The 20,721-nt window shown below is 45.2% G+C and overlaps 5 protein-coding genes and 1 long non-coding RNA gene across 11 annotated transcripts; 3 read left to right on the top strand and 3 right to left on the bottom strand.

The window, feature by feature from the left end:
• Positions 1-669: 669 nt before the first annotated feature.
• On the bottom strand, positions 670-1,864 carry LOC124190444 (calcium channel flower-like). Its single transcript, XM_046583073.1, has 5 exons — positions 1,598-1,864; positions 1,407-1,479; positions 1,218-1,343; positions 1,046-1,153; positions 670-985 (listed from the first exon to the last, which is right to left on the bottom strand). The coding sequence occupies exons 1-5, from the start codon at positions 1,701-1,703 to the stop codon at positions 883-885; spliced, it is 516 nt and encodes a 171-aa protein (XP_046439029.1). The 5' UTR covers positions 1,704-1,864; the 3' UTR covers positions 670-882.
• Positions 1,865-2,172: 308 nt separating this feature from the next.
• LOC124190441 (serine/threonine-protein kinase Nek7-like) lies at positions 2,173-3,769 on the top strand. 3 transcript variants are annotated; one of them, XM_046583068.1, is made up of 6 exons: positions 2,173-2,494; positions 2,607-2,826; positions 2,891-3,093; positions 3,160-3,273; positions 3,328-3,506; positions 3,553-3,769. In XM_046583068.1, exons 1-6 carry the CDS (start codon positions 2,279-2,281, stop codon positions 3,662-3,664), a joined length of 1,044 nt encoding a protein of 347 aa, XP_046439024.1. In that variant the 5' UTR covers positions 2,173-2,278; the 3' UTR covers positions 3,665-3,769. The 3 variants fall into 3 exon arrangements, with proteins under 3 accessions (XP_046439024.1, XP_046439026.1, XP_046439025.1); XM_046583070.1 differs by having other exon boundaries at positions 2,175-2,494; positions 3,560-3,769; XM_046583069.1 differs by having other exon boundaries at positions 2,176-2,494; positions 3,586-3,769.
• On the bottom strand, positions 3,707-4,286 carry LOC124190446. Its single transcript, XR_006872978.1, has 2 exons — positions 4,192-4,286; positions 3,707-4,133 (listed from the first exon to the last, which is right to left on the bottom strand). It is a non-coding gene; the product is annotated as an uncharacterized LOC124190446 (long non-coding RNA).
• Positions 4,287-4,367: 81 nt separating this feature from the next.
• LOC124190445 (39S ribosomal protein L53, mitochondrial-like) lies at positions 4,368-5,172 on the top strand. Its single transcript, XM_046583075.1, has 3 exons — positions 4,368-4,513; positions 4,585-4,694; positions 4,751-5,172. The coding sequence occupies exons 1-3, from the start codon at positions 4,368-4,370 to the stop codon at positions 4,942-4,944; spliced, it is 450 nt and encodes a 149-aa protein (XP_046439031.1). The 3' UTR covers positions 4,945-5,172.
• Positions 5,173-5,645: 473 nt separating this feature from the next.
• Positions 5,646-6,877, top strand: LOC124190442 (proteasome subunit beta type-7-like). Its single transcript, XM_046583071.1, has 4 exons — positions 5,646-5,811; positions 5,885-6,064; positions 6,144-6,291; positions 6,352-6,877. Exons 1-4 carry the CDS (start codon positions 5,750-5,752, stop codon positions 6,790-6,792), a joined length of 831 nt encoding a protein of 276 aa, XP_046439027.1. The 5' UTR covers positions 5,646-5,749; the 3' UTR covers positions 6,793-6,877.
• Positions 6,878-6,879: 2 nt separating this feature from the next.
• Positions 6,880-20,387, bottom strand: LOC124190439 (bromodomain adjacent to zinc finger domain protein 2B-like). Of its 4 annotated transcripts, none has more exons than XM_046583064.1 (16): positions 19,930-20,386; positions 15,948-16,140; positions 15,326-15,451; positions 14,431-15,218; positions 13,816-14,355; positions 13,306-13,741; positions 12,130-13,226; positions 11,503-12,044; positions 11,157-11,430; positions 10,351-11,086; positions 10,114-10,259; positions 9,896-9,922; positions 8,894-9,712; positions 8,495-8,823; positions 8,189-8,332; positions 6,880-8,112 (listed from the first exon to the last, which is right to left on the bottom strand). In XM_046583064.1, the coding sequence occupies exons 2-16, from the start codon at positions 16,126-16,128 to the stop codon at positions 7,962-7,964; spliced, it is 6,336 nt and encodes a 2,111-aa protein (XP_046439020.1). In that variant the 5' UTR covers positions 16,129-16,140; positions 19,930-20,386; the 3' UTR covers positions 6,880-7,961. The 4 variants fall into 4 exon arrangements, 2 of the variants coding, with proteins under 2 accessions (XP_046439020.1, XP_046439021.1); XR_006872976.1 differs by having other exon boundaries at positions 8,009-8,112; positions 8,487-8,823; positions 19,930-20,387; XM_046583065.1 differs by lacking the exon at positions 9,896-9,922.
• Positions 20,388-20,721: the final 334 nt, after the last annotated feature.

Raw genomic sequence — 20,721 nt, forward strand, 5'->3', positions numbered from 1 at the left:
TTGTTTTTCGATTGCCTAACCTGTGTTACCTCCTATCGTGGTTGAAACAAATTCAAAATGGCAATATATCGACCCCAAATTTCACGGGGATCATGAATAATTGGATATCTACTTTGTTTTGAAGCTGAAAGTAGCTATCGCTTACTTCCAGTCTACTTCCGGACTATTTACATTGAACCAGCAAATGAGTTTGCTCTCTGTAGAGATATCAAGGTGTTCGTCTAAAAGCTAGTATTTAAAAAATGTATCTGCACTAACGCTTACCTCTAATGTTTTAGTTTTTAGAGACGATTTCGAGGATTCCTGTTTTAGTAGCAATAACTATTTAAATTACTATTTTAGGTCATAATTAGAATTACGGACACCATTCAGTCTCGTCATGACCGACGTTCTTTTAAACGAAAATCGGGGACTTGGAGTTGTGATTTGCTACAGACATTTAACTCGAGATACATTAGTTTAAATTATAAGTGTACATCTTCCCTTCTTTTCTGTGGCCCAGTCCGTGGTTAGTCACGCTTCCACTGTGATAACCAGAGAGGTTGGGAGGGCTCTGGTATAGAACGGGATTGATTTTTTTTTAAATGACTAAATAATGAACATTATGGGCAAATAAAGCTTAAGTTATTTGCTAGCTAAGAGAATTACTTGTTTCCATTACAATGAAACTTTGAGTTTTGCACACAACTGTATTCACATCAAACACACATCGGAATGCTAGTGCCACAACAAACTGACAAACAAGTCATTTCATGCTTGACACTTTCGTGAAGTACACTAATAAAGGGTTACTAAGCGAGCTAATTCACACTCAAATAGCGTCCTCACGTCAATTTTTCTCATCACGTTAAATAAAACCATTATAAATCTAGCCGTAATTACTTAGGGAACTGACTGGTTGGGAATAGGGACTTCCATGTTCTTCACCAGATTAGTTGCCAAAAAATCTGTTTGGGCACGGTTTAGCATTTCACCTCGACTAGCCCTGGACAAAATAAAAATTATCAGTATAATAAAATAACTAAGCAATGTAATCTATCTTTACTTTTTCCCAAGAGCCATGAGACCATAGACAACTCCAGTTGCAAACAACATTGCACTGCCAAGGAATGTTGACAAGCCAGCACAAAGGAACATTGCAGGTAGTGATATTCTGAAATAGAGAAGAAAATATGGTGATTTTACTGACAAACAACACACCATTACTATATACTTACAATATGTAGAAGCCTGCCTTATGCCATACAGGTCTTCTATCAATAAAATTTGTAAAAGTTTGAACAAAATCCAAAAACATGCAGCAACAGGGTGCTTCAGCCACCACCACCACAAATCCTGCCAAGCTAATGTAATAAAACAAATTAGACATTCAAAGATGATCACTACCATTTATAGATTTTTCTTACATTTGCCAAATGCCAGCTACTATACAGATGGGTGAGAATGATATACAGGTCCATAATCCCAACGCCATGGCCACTAGTAAACAAAAAATAACAATAGATCATTGCACATCTTTTAAATTAGTGGCAACAAATATCTCTATGACTAAGCCGGATTCTGTAAATGTGGCGTCATCTGGAATGGCAATACTCACCGATTCCTCCAAAGGTACCCATTCCTCTTCCGGCATATTTCAACCACCAAGGAACTTCTTCGGGTTGGGGGGCTTCCGGAGTTGGCTGAGAAGCTGCCGAGGACATTTTTACCAAGGAAAGGAAAGAATAAAAATATTTGCAATCAAACTGCCCGAGTACGGACTACACAGTACACACGGCAATGCAAAGGATAACGAAACTAATAACACTCCAAAAAGCCAAAGTGACAGCTTAAGAATCGGGTGCGGCGTTGCAAAATCGTATTTATAACGGGCGTATCGACGTATCGGAAAAAAAATTTAAGGATTCATCATTTTTGGTAATTCAAAATGACCAAATCAGGGATAAAATCATGTTGATCTTGTTAGAAAATTTTTACTATTTAATTTTCTCTAAAATTCATATAAGATATCTTGACTTCATCATTTGTTAGATATTTTCAGTAAGTTACAACGATCCTGCGCTCTGTAATTTCTTTTCGTGAGATTAGTAAAATTGGAACATTTTTTTCCTAAGAAGGGGGAGGTTAGTAATCGATACCAAAATATCTAAAGCTCTTTAAAGGGAAACTAACGTAACGTCATTGTCAATTGTCAATTGCCATTCACCGCCGGGTCGGTATAAAACAAGGTTCAAGTTTTTGTTTAAGTCTTTTTGGCGCTAATTTTTTAAAGTTCGTAATGGCGACCAATGTGTTGAGTGAGTGCGACTATTCTTCGGTAAAATTATCAGATTTCGAAATTGGACAACACATCGGCAAAGGACAATTTAGCGTGGTGTATCGCGCACACTGTAAACTCAGTAATACAATGGTAGCGTTGAAAAAAGTACAGCTCTACGAAATGACCGATCTAAAAGCACGTAACGATTGTATGAAAGAAATTCAGCTTTTGCAAGTACACTACTTTCTTTTTTTCTTTTTTAAATATTTCTTTTCAATTTTGATGACAAAAATTAATGTGAGGACGTCCGTTCCATCTTATTTCAATTTTGTAACGCATACAAAAGCAATTAAACCATCCAAATGTCGTGTGTTACATTCACTCTTTCGTGGAGAACAAAGAACTTCAAATCGTTTTGGAACTAGCTGATGCAGGTGATCTAGCCCAATTACTGAGACACTGCCAGAGACAGCGTCGACTCTTGGGTGAAAAAACAATTTGGCGCTACTTTGTACAACTTTGCAGTGCTTTGGAACATATGCACAGTAAACGAGTCATGCATCGAGGTGTGCATCAACTACGCTAGACTCGCGTTTAAACATTCTGTTCATTCGGCTATTTTTCTTTCAGACATCAAGCCTGCAAATGTGTTTATGACAGCTAACGGAATTATTAAACTTGGTGATTTGGGTTTGAGTCGTTTCTTTAGCTCGAAAACATTGGCCGCACACTCACTAGTTGGAACTCCTTACTACATGAGTCCTGAAAGATTAAAGCAGACAGGCTATGATTTCAAGTCAGATATATGGTCGCTGGGCTGTCTTCTATATGAGGTACTAGTAAATTTATAACTTAACCTGTTCCTTTTATTTTTACTGACAAGATTCGAATTTTGCCAGATGGCAGCTCTTCAATCACCTTTTTACGGAGAAAAGATAAACTTATTTTCCCTCTGCCAGAAGATTGAGAGGTGTGAATATCCGCCCATTCCTTCTGCTCACTATAGTCAAGAGGTTATATTAATCATTAACTAAATAGTCGCGACAGATATTTCATTTGATTTACAGCTTCGGCAAATGGTAGAGACATGCGTCCATCCAAGACCTGATAAGAGACCGGATGCTTACCAAGTACTGAAGAACTCACAAGACATCAATCTCAAATTCCATAGCGATGCAGCATCTCATGTTACTGCTGAATTGCGACGATGTGCAATAACCTCTAGTCATAAAGCTAACAATTTGAGGTAACGTACATATATTATTCTTAATATAAATATGGCTATCTTTTAGTAATCAGGGACACCCACAATTGTTCACTTTAAGGCCAGAAGCAGCATTCTATAACAATAATTCAAAAATTAATCAAATGTACAACATAAACACCCAATCAAGAAATTTTTAATTGATTTCCAAACCACTCCTTCATTTTCAAGTGCAACTCCCATTCAAGTTCAAATTTTATTACCATTAAGTGATATATATTTTCAATACAATGAGTTTCTCAAGAGTTTTCGGTTTCTTTGTGTTGGCACTTGGTGCAGGTGTAGAAAATGGTTTGGCCTTCATCAGCAGACCGCAACTGAAGTGATGCATAAGACATGGTTTCATTCCCACACTTGCTGCACTTGCGCTCTACAAGTGGGCCATCAGTTTTGCTCTGGGCAGACTTCAACTGTTGTTCTTCAATGTAGTCACTTCTTTTATTGAAATCAATGTTGTAATCCACTCGAACTTCTTCCATGACTTGGATATCTATCTCGAACTTGCAAACAATACACATGACTCCACCCGCGGTTCCCAAGATAGGTAATATGGCACCGCAACGTGGACAGAATTGTGGATCACAGTTAAATTGTGTAATAGCTGCCATCCTACAAGCAAATTCAATATATTAATTATAACTGACTACATTTTAAACAATAATATTACCTAGTACTAGTAAGAGGGTGACACTGACACGTGAATGACTTGACGCACAACGGCACGGCACAACGAAGCAGTCGACGCTACTTGCGTGTTTTCGTCTGCTTCTTCTGTTGATCACTTCCCATTACGCATGCTCTGAGAATTTCACTCTAGTAAACTATTTTCTTTCTTGATCTGCCATGTCTATTCCATTTTCTGGAGGATTCACTAGATCTGCTGGGATTTATTCAGCTATTGGAAAGCAACTGAAAAGTGTTAGTTTGAAACCTGTAAAGCAAGTAGTATTCAAATTTGATCCTTTCCGACCAAACGTAAAGACCATAAGGTACTGTATTTACTAAAGTTGACTACATCGCCAGAAAATTTATATCTGTATTTTTTACTTTTCTGTTTTAGAGATTGCATGTTCCTTCTCTCTTCAGCAAAAGTTGTGAACACCAATCCTCGTTGCATCGTCAAGACAGAAATAGCAGATAACTGTGAACCAACAATATCAGTCACACTTGGTAAATAGTGTTTATTTATAACACATCAGTGAAACCTTCCTAATGTATTTTCTCAGATATAGGCAAGAATCTTTTGTTCAAAACAGAAAATCTTAATACCCTTGAAGTCCTCCAACAGTTTAACAAAATTGTGGTACCTTTACTGCCAAAGGAAGAAGAAGTAGGAAAAATAGCTGGTAAAATTGCTGCGGGTGCAGCAGGAAAGGCAGGAGGAAAAGCAGGAGGAAAATCTAAACCAACTAGAAAATGAATGAACGAAAGTTCCCAGGAAGGGATCCTGGCTCTATGAAGATGATTGAAAACCTCTACTCTCAAGTTCCAGCTTTCAATGATCTTTTTGATGAAGAAAGCTTTTACATGTTTGTGGTGATTTTTGTTGCTGGTACTATTTTGGTTGCCTACATAGGTTCCAGATACATTACCATCAGACCAGTTGAATGAGTTCTCTCTTAGTCATCAATACAAATTTTTAAATGCACTTTCTCTATTTACTTTTTAAATTGAGGAAGTCTGAGACTTGAAACAATGTACTAAAGCTACAAGTGATTGAGATTCTGAGAACCATTGGAAAAGTGTTGTATATTTTAAAGGCAATTCAAATCCGTTGTAGTAGGCCTAAGGTTAGAAAATAAGACACATATTTTAGACGACTCTCTAATAATTGTTAGGGCGAGTAGTGCCTTCAATAATCAATAACAATAATACCAAGAAACTGTATAGGCTATTGGATATGACGCGCAAAATTAATAAATTGTAGCGTTAATATAGTGGCTAATGCAGCTGCACTCACACCAGCTCACACATCCAACTCTTAATCAATAATCAAGATTAATTTTAAAATTAAGTGCGATTAAATTATTTCCTGCTTAATGAATCACGATTTACGATTTACGAATACAATTTACAAATCATAGGACATTTTACATTGCGTAAAACCAAATTTCCAGAATAGACAACACTGTGATGATTCTCACATTTGTGAACCAGTCGACAATTTTGAGTGAGCCGACTTCTGTTGCCGAAGCAAGAAGCATCAATTTTTCGAACATATCGTCATGGCGTCTACAAAGGTGGTAAATATTCCGAAAGGAGGATTTTCTTTTGAAAATTGTCAAAGGTACGTTTTACTCAATCGTTATAAATTTGTATGAAACCTAAAATGTCACAATTACAACTGTTTCCCAATCCAGAAACAATTTCATGTCCAACCAAGGCTTTCCAGCACCCAAAGCTGTCAAAACAGGAACAACCATTGCTGGTTTTATTTTCAAGGATGGAGTCATTCTTGGTGCCGACACAAGGGCCACAGAGGGAAATATTGTTGCAGACAAAAACTGCTTCAAACTTCACTACATGGCACCCAACATTTAGTATGTGTATTTGTGTTAAATCATAACAGGCTTACTTAACAGGTCAACAAAAGTAATAATGAAATAATTTTACTATTAGTTGCGCTGGTGCTGGAACTGCAGCTGATCTGGAGATGACTACTTTGCAGATGTCTTCCCAGTTAGAACTCCATCGTCTGAACACTGGACGTCAGGTTAAGGTTGCAACAGCCAATCGCTTGCTCAAGCAGATGCTTTTCCGTTACCAGGTATTGTGATGTTGGTTGTATAAAGTGAAAGAGTAGTACCACTATTTTATTTGAATATAGGGACACATTGGAGCTGCTTTGGTTCTCGGAGGCATTGACAGTTCAGGACCCCATGTCTGCTGCATTTACCCACACGGTTCAACTGACTCTTTGCCTTTCGTAGCAATGGGTTCCGGTTCGTTGGCCGCTATGGCTTTCTTGGAATCGGGTTGGAAGCCCGACATGGAATTGGCTGAAGCCAAAGTGCTGATGAGGAACGCCATTTGCGGTGGTATCTTCAACGATTTGATGTCTGGCAGTCACGTCGACTTGTGTATCATTACTCGCGAGAAAGCTGAAATGATTCGACCGTTTGAAGTGGCCAACGTTAAAGGTGAACGCCAAGGCTCGTACCGTTATCCTCGCGGGTGCACGGCTACCCTCTCAACTCGGGTCATCCCCATCGAAATCGAATCCACTGTCGTGCGTCCAGTTGGCGAAGAAAGCATGGACACGGCTTAAATCCAAACATATTGAACCCCACACCTTTTTTTTCGTTTCAAACAAAAAGAAAAAAAAATAAAATAAAAGAAGTCGAATCCATAAATGTACGTGATATTCATTTTATTTATTTTAACGTTGCAACCAACGAATTTGTGCCGTTTTTTCTCTTACAAGTGACATGCACAGCACAACCACGCTCAATAATAGGCGGGCAGAGGCTTGAAAAAGAAATAGGGCGAAAGAAATGAAACGAATTGGGTTTTTTTTTCCATTCCCTATATATATGTATATATATAAGAAACGTAATTGCCAAAAGTGTGTGAGTGTGGCCAGGATACGAATGTTGCGTCCCGAGTGTTAAATTTGTTTTTCGTTCATCCTTTTTGTTTTGAATAGCCAAATATTGTCGGGCGGAATCCAATGAGAAATTATCGAAATAAGGAGTGCATAATAATAAATACACGAAATTAAGGGGGGTAGGGTTATAACTCGCGTTTGGCTATGTACACACACATCGTCATTACATCATTGCAGCCGCACTGCGTGATTCAACTCCATTTTTTGCCACATTTCGAATTTTTTTGTCATTTCACTGAACATATGTACACACACGCACACAAACAAAAAAAAAACAACCCAGACATTGATAAGCGAGCCCTGCTCGATTTGTCATTTTTTTGTTTTTCTTCTTTTTGTTTTCTTTTTTTTTTTCAATCAGCGGCAGGATAAATCTCTTCAATTACGCGGCCCGGCTTTTAAGTGAATCCATCAAATATGGATTGCGGGAGTAGGAAAAAAAAAAAAAAAACAACCAAACAAACAAATGAGGCGGCAATTACACATGTTGCACATAATCTCGTTTACGAAAAAGAAGCGAAAACACAAGAATGTCAAGGGTGATCAATCAATTCAAAGTTCCACTTGTTAGCAGGTCGTTTTTGATTCACAGTTGATTAATATAATACTACTCATGTTGTTTTGTTTTCTGGTTATCTCTTGAGTGATGGGACAAATAAATTACGGCGGGCGATGCTCACTTGGTGGGCAAATGTTTTTTAAATACAAACTACATGCTTCTTTTTTTTTTAAATGTTTTGTGGCTTTTAAGTATAAAGAGATAGAGAGATAGACAGAAAAAGAGAGACGATAGTGAGTTGTGGCAAGGCAGCTACGAGAGTTGAACGTCTTTAGTGGGCGATCAGTTCGGCCCAGCGAGAATCAAAAAACGTCTTCATGCTGTGGCCGGCCTTGCCGACAGGAGAGTCGTCCTCGTTGAATGTAACACAATTGACAAACATCAGTTGCAAGTCGGCACAAAAATCGTCCCTTGTCTTGTATCTACGTAGGTAAAGGAAAATTGAATTAACTAAATGGTATGAAAAATGATTAAACTTTGCCGAATGAAGATACTCACATGCCGTCGTTGAGTTTCTTGCGGATGGTGCTCAGATCCATGGGTGAGCGGATGATTTTCTTGTAGGTGGGAAATTGTTTGGTATTGACAGGCAAAAGGAAAGGCCAGGCTTCATCGTGAGCTTCTAACTGGTCGAGGATCTCCCTGGAAATCGAACCAAATGCCAATCGAATTACAGGAATGAAACGACTCGTTGCCTTTGTCAATAAGAGTCAAATAATTGAATTGTTGATTGAGGATGGTGGGGAGGTCGGAAGGGATGAGGATGATTTTGAAAACTAAATAAAAAGGGGTTAACCTTTATACCTGCACGGCGCAAGATCCTTCTCCTTGGCGATGGCCTGGTTGAGGCTACGCTTTAGAGCCACAGCGGAGGAGGATCGGCGCGGCGACGGAGTGGCGACCGGAGTGCTCGGTCCAGGGCCGGCAACGACAGCGGCGGCAGGCGCTTCGCTGTCGTTGGAATGCGCGTTCTTGTCGGCCGCTTCTTTAATTTCTTTGGCCGAATTAGCTGCCGAGGTCGACTCGGATTCGCTGATCCTCGGCTCTCGGTTGGCCGCTTTCTTGCTGGCCGCCTTCTTCTTGGCCGGCGATTTAGAGTGGCACAGAACGCATAGCCATTTGCCTCGAGGAACCTATAAAATCAACACGTTTAAAGCATTAGAATAAAAGAATTCCTGATTGCAATCAAATCATTTTTCGTACCTTGGCGAGCGGAGGCTGGAGGCATTCGATGTGATACGCTTTAGGGCACTGGTCGCAGAGGACGCTGATAGTCTTGTTTCCGGGTTTACCACAGACGATGCAGTTGCGCTGGCCGGTAGCTTTATTCCGGCACTCGTAACAGAACCAGTCGCCATCTGGGATGTTATCCATGGGTGGCCGGAAGCAGTAGGTGTGATAGCCTTTGTCACATCCGTCGCATAACAACAGTTGGTCCTCTTTATCACCACTGTGGCAGAATTGGCAGCTGGCCTTCATGATCGATTTGTCCCAGGCCACGGAGGTTTCCAGAACGTAAAAGCACATGGAGACCTGGGCGGCCGTTTCGCAGCGTTTGACGGCCTCTCGCCATGTCAGCAGGGCTTTGGGCGGCTCGCTGGACGGGCAAGAGCCGGACAGGACGCTCTGAACCAGATCGCCTTTGCTCTGACCGAGAGGAGCTTTCAGGTAACGACGTTCGATGGCCAGTTCGACGCTCAACAGCCTTTCTTTGGCCAGCTGTATGGGGTTAACTCTTTCGTCTTCGTCATCGTCATCATCAGACGACGTGTCTCCGGGCGTGCGGAATTTCAAGTTCATTTCAGAAGTGGCCCGGGCGGGCAATTTCCAGCCTTTGACTTGCATGCTGGCAGAGGCCACGCGATCTTCCAGGGCTTCGATCTGTTCCAGCAGGAGGATGTCACCCCGCAGAGACGTCTCTCTCGACCACGAACCTTCCGCATCCGGCAAAGCGGCTCCGCCCACCAGTTTGACCTCGTCGGCGTTGCGCAGTTCCTTCAGCAGCAAATCTTTGGGATTGCCCTAGATGACGAAACAACGTTCAAAAGTTGAAAATGCGAGTCCGCGAGAACTTTCAAATGTTTTCTTAATGATTTCTAGTGTCAGAAGTTGAAGCCATTAGGGACAAGACGCAGCCATTAAACACAAGGTGCACTCGTGCAAACGCAAAAACGCAAAACGGCGGAGATGAAAACCAAAACTTACATGGCCGTGATGGTCCTTTTCCGTATGCTGACGGACGAAGAACAGACAATGAGAAAGAGAATGAAAGAAACAAAACAAACGTTGTACCCAAGTGGCTACCATCTTTACTTAACTTAATTTTCTCTTAAAAAATGGGGCGAGACGGTAGGGTGGTAGAAAGAAGCAATCAAAAAAGGACCAGTGTAAGAGGAAAGAGGACTCGAATTAAAATTGATTACCTTCAAACACGATTCGCGAGCAAAGTCCATAAAACGTGTCAACATCCGGTTGAGCTCCTTCTCGCGAACGCCTCGAGGATGTAGCGATTCGACGTAAGTTTTGACTTGTTCCGGATCGACGATCCGCCACCAGCCGCGGGTCATTTCTGCAAAAAGTTTAAATTTATGGCGTCATTTTAGTGACGGGTTCTTTGTGTAATAATCATAAAAAGTAAAAACTAAATGGATGTGACAAACCTTCCGGAATGGGTTGCATGATAATTTTCTCAGCTTCTTCCTTGGCCGCTTCTTCTTTCTTTGACATACGACCTTCACCTTCGTCTTCGTCCGAGCCGAAACGATCCTTGCCCTGGTTGGCGGATGAATGGCGATCGCATGGAGTGCGGGGGAAGAGGCTGAACCACAGAGCCGGAAGAGCTTCCTGTGTCTCTTCTTCCTTCTTCAGAACGACCTCGGCTGTGACTGGTATCATTCCGGCGGTCGTGTTTTCTTCACTCTTGACATCGGCGGCCGCCGTTGCTTCTTCGACCAATTCCGTTTTAACGGCCGGTTGGTCCACTTCCATTGGTTCCTGGAGACTAGGAATTTCTTTATCTTCTAGTTCGGTTTTCGGCACGGGTAGAGTCGGTTTAGGCTCGTCAGAGATCGGTTCGCTTTTGACTGGTGGGACTTCCGGCATGGGCTCGTCATCCGGCTCGTCGCCGTTGCGCTGAGGGCCGATCGGAGGGGCGGGTTTGCCGTCCCAAGTACCCAGTGGTCCGGCGTTGGCTTCTCCGGACTCTAAAGCTTCGAGGTAGACGCCACCAGCGTGCGGCAAAATCCACAAACGTCGCCGGAAGCGATCCTGGCCCATATTGAGCGCTCGCAATTGCAAATCGGACAAGGCTAACTGAGTCAACATTTGGGCACTTTGCCGGCCTAAACGTTCAATCTTCCGTTTCAACTCCTCCACAGGAAGATTTCCATCTTCATCCTGTTAATTAATGAAGGATTTTTAAGTTATTGGTTGCCCATAATTTATTCAACGTTGAATTATTTTTTACCTCATCGCCTTGATCTGCATTGTCATCAGCTTCACCCCCACTGTCTTCATCCGCCTCTTCCGGATGTTCTTCGGTTTCGGTGATTTCATCTTTTTTCTTGCTTCCGCTGGCCGAATGGTTGGTTTCGTCGTGATTTGTCGAATCATCCATCGGGTCCGCTTTGTTGGCCGCCGTGGATGAGAAATTGATGGATGAACTGATGAGTGACGTTCGATGCTTTTTAGAATGAAGCGTTTTGAGCTTCTTGATTTTCGTGTCCACGATCCAGCGATCTCTGTTTAATCATCCACAAAATTAAATTGTAAACTTGAAAGTAATTAACTTTGGTAAATAATAAATGTCGTACCTTCTGGCCGTGTTCTGACCCTCGATGGCACCTTCGATTTGACCAATGACGGCCTTGTTCTGGAGTAATTCGTTGACCATAAATCCCAAAATGGCCGCCTTTTGAGTTGGATTGAGTGATAGGAAAGGCTTGCGTTTAAGCCACTCGGACATGAGGAAGGCTTCCGTGTCCGGATATTCACCGGCGGCCAGCTTCAGAGGGCTGGACGTGATCTTGTCGGCGGCCGGCATTTTCATGTCACCCAATCCGTTGGCTTGCAAGTAGATGCGCAATATCTCGCTGACGTTGGTCGTCGTAATGTCGGCCTGTTTCAGCGTCTGTCCCAAAAGGGTCGTGTGCCGGTTGGGGTGCGGAATGCCCGGATCTTCGATGGAGCATACCAGCAAGTGCGTCATGACAGAGAGCAGCTCCTCCTCGGCTTCGCTGTCGTAGAGCAGGGCTCTCTGGAGACTGTCCAGCGAGGGGAGACTCTCCATGTCAAAGCCCAGCGTTTCGCCGAACGTGTGCAGGAACTCGTAGAGCATCAGGATGTCAGCCAGGGCCTGAATCAATCAACCGTGATGGATTAGTTTGGGGGGTTGAAGGGATTGGGATTGGGGGACATTAAGATGAATCGAGTTGATATACCTGTCCGGCCAGCTTGAGGTTGGTGATGCGAGGAATGTCGGGTAAAGGCTTGTGATCCATCAAGGATGTGTCTTCGGTGGGGCTGCGCTGGTCGCGCCACGATTCCAGCTCGCGTCGACGTTCTTCCATCTTCTTCTCGCGTTCCGCCCGTTTCTCGGCCTTCAATTCCTCGCGTCGTCGCTCGCGATCCTCGTAGCGCTTCCGGGCTTCCAGCGCTTTGACGACGGCCGTGTGCTGCCGCTTCCTTTCGCGTTCCAGCTCGGCCGTGTAGAAGAGTTCGCGCTGCTTATTGAGCTCCTGGATTTTACGCTGCTGCTCCTCTTCTCGCAGCCGATCCAGCTCTTCCTGGCGCTTCTTACGGGCTTCCATCAGCTGCTGGGTGCGCAGTTCTCGCTCCTTGCGCTGGGCCTCTTGTCGTTCCAGCTTTTCCTGCTCGCGCATCTGACGGCGGGCCTCTTTGGCTTCCTGGAGGGCCCGTTCCCGCTCCATTCTCTGCTGGAGTTTGGCTTCCTGCGCCTGCCGGGCCATCTCTTGCGCTTCCATCCGCTGGGCCACTCGCTGGGCCTCGCGCTGTCGAGTGATGGCCTCCTTCTCCTCTTCCGTCATCCGACGGCTGCGCGGCTTCCATCCACGAGCGATGCGGATCTGGTCGACTAAATGTCGCACTTCCGGCTCGCCCAGTCGGATTCCTCTGGCGTTGGGAGATTCGCCCAGCGGCTGGATGAATTCGCCGACGATGCAGCGCGTGCTGAAACTGAAATTGTCCCGCGTGATGGTTCCAATGCCCTGCCTTTCCAGGTATCGAACCACATCCGGATATTGACGGAAGCGGCGACCAGAGGGCGAGTAATAAGTCACTTCGCCGCGAACGCCCGACTTGCCGATGGCACGAATCAGGGTCTCACGTTTCCAGCCGTGATTCAGCGGGACTCGCAATGCCGATTCGTCAGAGACAAATCGCCGACGCTTCGACGGCCTGTCGTCGCTACCTTCACCGCCATCCGCATTCCGCTTTCTCGACTCGCCGTCTCCACCTTCGCCCGTTCCGGCCCATCCGTCGTCGCTGTCGATCATCGAGTCATCCTCATCCATACTATCTGCTCCGCATCAATGATTCATGTTCAAATTTAATAAATGTTCACAATGAATAATTTAACTAAATTGAAAAATACTCACCGGAATCGTCGCTAGCTGGAGTGTCGTCGTGAGTGGTTGACTTTCCGTTGCCTCGATGGGACTCGCTGGTCCTGGCCTGGCCGTTTTCCGGCGTCGGTGTACTTTTGCTTCTCGACTGCTCGTTAATCTTGGAAGCCGGATTGGCTTCCGTCTTGCTACTAGCGCCGTCAGCAGCTGAAGATTTGTTAGGAGTGCTGCTGGAGGATTTGCTGTTGCCGGAAGGCTGGGCGCCAGCAGATTGAGGCAGGCCTGAAAGTGGATTGCCACCGAAACCGAATCCGCCCAAGAGACTGGCTGCCCGCAGCAGATCCTGGATGGCGTGATTGGCGTCGCTACCGCCCGCTTGGCCGCCGGAATTCAAACTGTCTTTGATTCCATTGAGGTAGGCGCTGGATAATTTGGCGTTGCTCAGCTCTTGCATGGCCGTGTACAGCGCCTGTACACAAAATTTCAAAAAATGTTTATTCATTTCAATTCCGTTTTATGACAACTCTATTAATTCCAACTTACCAAATTATCTTTCATGGCTTTCATTTCGGCGGCGGAAGCCTGGCTCGATCCGACATTGCTGGCCGCGTGAGCCTGCGGAGCCGAGACTGTGGGCGCACTGCTGCTGTTGTAACCTCCACTTCCGGCGCCAGGGCTGGTGCTGCGCTGGTTGCGACTCTGGGCCAGCAAAGAAGCAACAGTGTTCTTCTTGGGCATGGACACACCGCGGCCCAGCCTAGAGCTGGACGTGGATGAAGACAAAGTGGCCGACGAAGACGACGACGAGGTCGGCTGCTGCGACGGCTCCTCTTTGGCTTTCATCGAGAGATTCAGTGGCGCCTCTTCCGACGAGGTCGTCGACTGTGATGTGCTGGGCTTCCCAATCAGCGAGCTGACATCCAGCGCCAAGGGTTTGCCGTTGACGGTTTGGCTTCGAGCTTTTGTCCCGTTGTTGATGGTGTTGTTGTTGAGGCTGCTGGTTGTCGTCACCGTGACGGAGCTGCTGGTCGTGGCCGGTAAACGAAGCAGTTGAACGGCTGCCGAATCCATCGAATGTCGATCCTGGGGAAAACAAAAATAGGAGAATTTGGTGAGTGGTGGTGAATCATGGCAGATATTTGAAATGACTGGACTTACTGCTGATTTCTTGCCGGATCGTTTCTTGTCCTCGTTGGCGGGTGAAGAAGAAGAAGTCGACTGGGCTGATTGAACCGACTGGACGGCTGCGGCCATGGCTGGTGGCATGGCCAGGGAGGCGAGTGGATTGCCGAAGAAAGGATACGACATGGCCATGGAAGAGAGAGACGACAAACTGGAACTGGGTGTCGTGGCCGATCCGGAAGTGTGGACCGAGACGGAGGCCGGTTCCAGATTGTTGGAGGTGTTGGCCCTCCGTCGATTTTTGCTGCTGGAACTGCTCTTACGGTTGGCGGAACTGCTAGTGGTAGGGGTGGCAGTCTGAGCGGCCGATTCGGGAGTCATGAATTTGAGTTCAGTTCCGGCGGGTGGACGAGATTTGCCACTTGACGGAGTCGAGGTATTGGCCGGCTGATAGGGCGAGGCTGTCGAGGCGGAAGGAATAGGCTGCGTGCTGAGTGAATCCCGCACGATGGGATTGGAACTGTTGCGCGACGACGACGACGAGCTTTTCGCCGATTTGCCGCCAACGTTTCCGGAATGTGCCGCCGCGTTCATGGCCATCGTGTAGCTGGCCAGCATGCTGTCGGCCGCCGAGAGGCCGCTAAATCCGGGGATCCCGTGGAATGTTGAGGAAGAAGCGGCGGCGGCGGCGGAAGAGGACGAAGCGCCACCGCCGCCACGACCGGACGAAGAACCAGCGGAAGCGGATGCGGCAGCGTGCTGCAACCGGGCCAAGTAATCCATTTGTGAAGCTACCTGCCACCAGGCGGCCTGAGCTGCTGCGTCTGAGTTGGGGGGAAAAGAAGAAAAGGATCGATCGTTAAATTCTTCCGAAAATTGTTCCTCCCACAAAACGTCTCTCGTCTTGACGTCTTGCGTCTCGCGTGTTTACTGGCTTGATTGCTGGACGAGGGAGGGGCGAAAGGTGACGGGCCGCCTTGACCCAGTAGACCGTAGCCGGACATCGGAGCCATCGGGTTGTAACTAGCCGGAATTCCGGCAGCAAACAACGAATGCGCTATACAATAGAATGTTATATTACATTATTATTATTATGATTATTATTAACGTCGTTACATTTACCAAGTACATAACTGTTACTCACTTATGATTAGTTTATTTCATCCCTTCAATGTGAGAGAAAAAACCAATAAAACAAAACAACAAATAAAAGGTGGTGGGAAAACAGCCACAAGATGGCAGTTTAGTCTGGAAAACCAGTTTAATGCGCTTTTACTTTGTAAGTTGTTGAGAGAGTTATTCAAGTTCATCTGACGGAAACAATGGAGTTACGACGGCCGCGGGAAGAAGAAAAAAAAAGAAAGAAAAAACAAGACAAAACAGAAATGGGCTGGTTTTTCCCATAGGGACAGGTCTGGTTTTTTTTTGTTTTATGTTTTTTTTTTCGGGACTGTCACGAAACAAGGAAGCGAATGTTTTTTTATTTCTTGCTTGATTTGTGATCGAGATAATAAAAGAGAATTCTAAGAAAAAATAATGTAACTAGTACGTACCAAAGAGGGCTGAAGGATCGAGGAGTCCGAGGGCGTTCATAGCTGCAGCTTGGGCTTGAGCTTGCTGGGCCTGCTGGACACTCATGGCGGACGATGAGCTTCCATGATGATTCGGCGTGCCTCTGTGACTCTCGCCACCTCCGTTGCTCGCCTTTGCCTCCCGATCCGAGGCCGAATCCATTGTCGATTCAACCTGACAAACCAAAACAAACGTCAACCCATCAAATTCAAATTCATTTCTGGGATAAATATTCAGCGAGAGAAACTGGCGGCCATCATCATCATTCTGGCATGTCAGAAACCCAAGAAAAACAAATGAGGCCGATTGTTTTTCGTTTGTTCTGTCCGTCTCACAAAGTAGAGCAATGAACTCGGATTGGCCAGTTGTTTTTTCTTTCCTCTCGAGTGTTGTCTGTGTGTGTGTGTATGCGTGAGTATGTCGACTAAAAATACATGGGAAAACTAGAAAGAGAAAAAGGCCCGGCGTGATGAGCCGAAGACGAAGGGTAGAAAAGAAGAAAAAAAGGTTCCATGCGCCGTGACCAATTCTCTCTACTATATCTACGTTTCTCTTATATATTTTTTTCTTTTCTCAGTTCTTCTTCTTTCTTTCTGGAGACGCCGCAAGCCAACGACTCTGCCGTTAGAGGTCTCTACCTTTTAATAATCGAGAAACGGTAGGGAAAAAAAGAGAAAAAATCAAACGACCTGGAATTGGGCGAGAAAAAAGATCAGCAACCTCCTCTACCGAGAGTTTTGTGCCACTGCAGAAGAAAATGAAAAAACGTCGGCGGTGGGGAGGAACATGTCGCAATTTTTTGGCGATGGTAGCTGCCTAGAGGTCAGTGAGACGCCGACAACAATTCGAAGAAATAGAAGAAAAACGTTTAAACGCCGCCAGCCTCTTCTTCTTCTTCTTCTCTTCCGCAGGGCGAAAAAAACTCTCCATCATCATGGTTTAGAGAAACCTTTTATGTTATATTTTCAAATAGTATAAAAACTCTGGGGTCTTTCCATACGCCCCCTCCCGAGAGCTGTGTCTGGGCCGGCTCTCATGAAGAGAAATAAGAAGAAGAAGATTCTTCTTTTTCCCCCCCATACGAAAGAGGTCAATCGGGCGTCGATTGGAGACAAAAGCCACCCCCTGCGCTATCTTCTTTCCCTTTTTTTTATTCGGAACCGGTCGATCGTTGGCTCGCAAGTTTTCGGATGGAAACGGGCGGATCCATATATCCAGGCGAAATATATAAAAAGGACGGCCAGGGAGAGAGAGAGAGGGGGGAGCGCTTTATGGCGGAGGGGAGCGACAGACTTGGAAGGAAGAAGAAAATGGTGGGGGCCTGTTTTCATCCGTCTCGGATTTCTCTTTGTCTACTTCCAGTTGAGTAGGGGACGGACAGTTTGAAAAGAACATTTCAACCAAGTTGCAAATCAATTCCGTCATCGCGATTCACTTGTTGCTAAAATAAATAATTCGGCAAATCTCTTTTTTTTCGATTTTCAACGGACGTGAAGAGTGTAGAGAGAAATGGCGACTGAAAAGTCTAATGATGAGAGTGTGTGTGTGTGTGTAGGATCTTGGGAATCGTGACAAGTAACATTGAAAGAAAGAGGGTGGTGGTGGTGGTGGAAAAAAAGAGCTAGCCTCTCTGAAACTTCTTCTTCTTCTTCTTTCTCTAGCTTTGGAAACACACACACAAAGGAAATAAAGAGAGTGCCGAGTGGGAGGAGCGCAGTGTAGAAAGAAAACCGGTTTGGTAGCGGTTCTACGACCGGATCGAACCAAACTCGTGACTCTTCAAATCATCCCGACAGCTCCGACTCTCTTCTCTACTTCGGTCCCCCCTTTTCTTTACACACACACACACTCACATACACAAACTATTGAAGAATATACCTCGGACTCATTGGATTGCAATCCGCACCCGAGTGACAATCAATATCACTTTTCGTACCGAAATAGAAAAGCGGATTGGATTTGAGCAAGTCACACTCTCAATGTTGTTTTTTTGATCGAATTAGTCGCAACACCTGTCCTTCTTGCATAATCAACGCCAAAGTTAGAAATAAAAGAGCATTTTATCTTCTAAAAATAGGAAAAAAAATAAAAATACAAAAAATGTTTTTTTGAAAAGAGTTCTAAAAGGGCTGATGCCCTCGTCTGACATTCTCGGTGTCATCGCGACGCGTAGTGAGCGCGTCATTTTTAGTGAGGCCCTGCGTGCGTGTGTGTGTGCGCGCGCGCTCTCTCTCTCTCTTTGTCCCGGAGATGTTCCGCTCACGTCCCTTTTACTTATTTTTCTTCTTCTTCGTTCTTCTTCTTCGCCAGATTCGTGAGCTCTCTCACACTCTGTGAGAAGAAGAAACATAGAAATGGTAGCAGCAGCAGCAGCGCACAACAACCGAGAGAGAGAGAGAGAGAAAAATAGATGTATTATAAAATATATAACCAAGCACACAGATCGCCCGGAGCTGTTCCAATCCCCAAGGTCTCTCTCTCTCTCTTTTGGGCCGGAATCAGAAAAGAATGGAAACACATTTTTGTTGTGTGTGTCTTATTCAACATCCTGTTTTTTTACTGTGGTGGCTAGGCAGATTTTTTCGGTGGGTTTCGTTGTATGTTCGTTTTGAAGAGAAAATTCAACAAGCGAAGATGGGACCCAATGAATCTAACCTGTGTGCTGGACAAGCCCTTAGGGACCCAGACGGACCAGATATGTTGTAGTGCGTACATGGACGCGCGCAGGACCGGATCGATTTCCACATTACACAATTGGGGAGTGAAAAAGTAAAAAAAAAAAAAAAGTTTTTATTTTATTTTCCCAGGTCTGTGTGTGTGTGTCTGTCTCGTGTGTTGATGGTGGCGGCTGCTTAGCAACCTCTCCAAAGTCGTGCTCTAAGCGCAATCATATTGTCCATCACGCATACGTGGACACAAATGCATTAGTGTACGCACACACCTCTGGTTCAAATATGCATTGCGACTGGCATGAATAATCTAATTCCACTACAAGAAAAACTGATGAATGAACTTTTGACTAGACTCCACCCTTTTTTCTAAACTGTCTCCATACACACCCGCATGATAAGCGCGTCGCCATGTTTTTCGTATCGAGTTATCCAATCGCGTGAATTTTTATTTCAATCTGGATGGAATGTCAACAGCGCAGGATCGACAGCTGCCCGTTGTTGGTAAATGGATGCGGGTGCTAAAGCGGCAGATGGTCACGTGACGTTTACTGCTGGTCGCTCTCGGCATACCAAGAAAAAGAAAAAACAAGGAAAAAATGGCCGATAATCAAACTCGGGGATTATAGAGTTGACCTTGCCTAACGCTCAGGCTCGATGCTAGTCGACATTTACGGTGGTAGTGTGGGGGGGTTATAAAAATGTGGGCCAATGTCAAGGTCGCAGACCACGTGGACCGTTGATTGACTTTTTTCTCTCTTAATTCAGCCAATTGATTATCCGAGATTATCCGTGTGACTAGTGGTGGGGGGGGGGGCCTAGAGAGTCGTCGCCGTCGTCTGCTACTGCGGCCTCCGCCATGACGGTGAAAAATCTATTGGAAAGAATAAAAAAGAACGGGGGCCTTTGCCAAGCGACCGAGGAGAAACCGTTGTGCGTGTGTGTGGAGGGGAAAGAGAACGCTCGCCCCTCCTGCTCGATCAGAGAGCGAAGGCGCTCGGCCAATTGTATGTGATGTGCACCAAAAAAGAGTGAGAGAGAAAGAGAGAGAGAGAAGGGGGGCCATGGCTTTTTAGCGGGTGGGCTGAGTGCGGGGTGGTGGTGGTGGTGAGGTGGGGAGAGCTAGCGTCTGTACGCCACCGAAGCACGACAAGAGCCTTACACACACAAAATGTCTGCCACTTTAAGTTTTCTTTTACTTGTCTCTGATTGCTTCGACGGGAGAAAAACAACAGGAAAAAAAATGATCGGCCATGTTTGTTGTTCGGGCATAGACTAGATAGTCATCACTCACCTGTTTCAAAGATATCCGACAATGGCCGAGTTATTCGAGATATTTCTTTGTGTGCTGAGCGCGCGCATAACACAACACACACACACACACGAACGAAGAACAAGATGAGCACACACTTGGACAGCTAAATCGAAACTGACTGGCCTCGGAGGCTGACACTGCACTTCATAACCAGGAAAAAACCGAATAAATGAATAACGCCGTTCCTATGATGGTGATGATGATGACCAGTTTCTAGATGAATGATAATCACCGATAAATACAACAATCAAATCACAGATGAATGCAATAAATGTGTGTCAGCAGATCTCGGGGCCGTCCATCCAGCTGTCTGTCTAATTTCGGACGCGCAAATACTCAAAAGTTTTCCGACACTTTTAATAGCCGAGACGAGGACGGTTCTTTTCGCCACCGCACTAGTCGGCTCCTCGTTGTTTTCTGTCCCCCGATATTATAACGGCGCCATCCATCATCAGGCTCGCTAAACAAGACGAATGCCCGCCAGCTTTCAACCCAGTGGAGGGGGGAAATGCGTCCGGGCTGGCAGACGACGCCATCTAGCGGCAAACGGTTGAAAACAATCACCGGATTTGCCTCAGCCTCGATATGCTAATGAGACACGCTCGTTGCCCATCCAGATGCAATCAAATGATAATTATAGACATTGGGCAGATTCTCGAACAATCTTTGACGTGATGATGACGTTACTATTCAAAGATGCCGAAACTTTTCTGACGTATATAAAACTTGTGCCCCAGTTCGTCGAACAAGAAAACGAGTTTCAGTTTATTC

This window comes from Daphnia pulex, chromosome 3 (assembly GCF_021134715.1).
Source record: "Daphnia pulex isolate KAP4 chromosome 3, ASM2113471v1".
NCBI classification, from domain to species: domain Eukaryota; kingdom Metazoa; phylum Arthropoda; class Branchiopoda; order Diplostraca; family Daphniidae; genus Daphnia; species Daphnia pulex.

Bases quoted from the DNA above. Each gene is read 5' to 3' on its own strand.
- LOC124190444 (XM_046583073.1), bottom strand. From the start codon at position 1,703: ATGTCCTCGGCAGCTTCTCAGCCAACTCCGGAAGCCCCCCAACCCGAA. The intron at 1,480-1,597 runs GTGAGTATTGCC...TTTGTTTACTAG, and splicing joins GGGTACCTTTGGAGGAATCG to TGGCCATGGCGTTGGGATTA. The intron at 1,344-1,406 runs GTAAGAAAAATC...TTATTACATTAG, and splicing joins GTAGCTGGCATTTGGCAAAT to CTTGGCAGGATTTGTGGTGG.
- LOC124190441 (XM_046583068.1), top strand. From the start codon at position 2,279: ATGGCGACCAATGTGTTGAGTGAGTGCGACTATTCTTCGGTAAAATTA. The intron at 3,094-3,159 runs GTACTAGTAAAT...GAATTTTGCCAG, and splicing joins TGGGCTGTCTTCTATATGAG to ATGGCAGCTCTTCAATCACC. The intron at 3,507-3,552 runs GTAACGTACATA...GCTATCTTTTAG, and splicing joins CATAAAGCTAACAATTTGAG to TAATCAGGGACACCCACAAT.
- LOC124190445 (XM_046583075.1), top strand. From the start codon at position 4,368: ATGTCTATTCCATTTTCTGGAGGATTCACTAGATCTGCTGGGATTTAT. The intron at 4,514-4,584 runs GTACTGTATTTA...TTTCTGTTTTAG, and splicing joins CCAAACGTAAAGACCATAAG to AGATTGCATGTTCCTTCTCT. The intron at 4,695-4,750 runs GTAAATAGTGTT...GTATTTTCTCAG, and splicing joins AACAATATCAGTCACACTTG to ATATAGGCAAGAATCTTTTG.
- LOC124190442 (XM_046583071.1), top strand. From the start codon at position 5,750: ATGGCGTCTACAAAGGTGGTAAATATTCCGAAAGGAGGATTTTCTTTT. The intron at 6,065-6,143 runs GTATGTGTATTT...TTTTACTATTAG, and splicing joins TACATGGCACCCAACATTTA to TTGCGCTGGTGCTGGAACTG. The intron at 6,292-6,351 runs GTATTGTGATGT...ATTTGAATATAG, and splicing joins AGATGCTTTTCCGTTACCAG to GGACACATTGGAGCTGCTTT.
- LOC124190439 (XM_046583064.1), bottom strand. From the start codon at position 16,128: ATGGATTCGGCCTCGGATCGGGAGGCAAAGGCGAGCAACGGAGGTGGC. The intron at 15,219-15,325 runs GTAAACACGCGA...CCCCCAACTCAG, and splicing joins CTCGTCCAGCAATCAAGCCA to ACGCAGCAGCTCAGGCCGCC. The intron at 9,923-10,113 runs GTAATCAATTTT...TTCGTCCGTCAG, and splicing joins CTCGCGAATCGTGTTTGAAG to CATACGGAAAAGGACCATCA.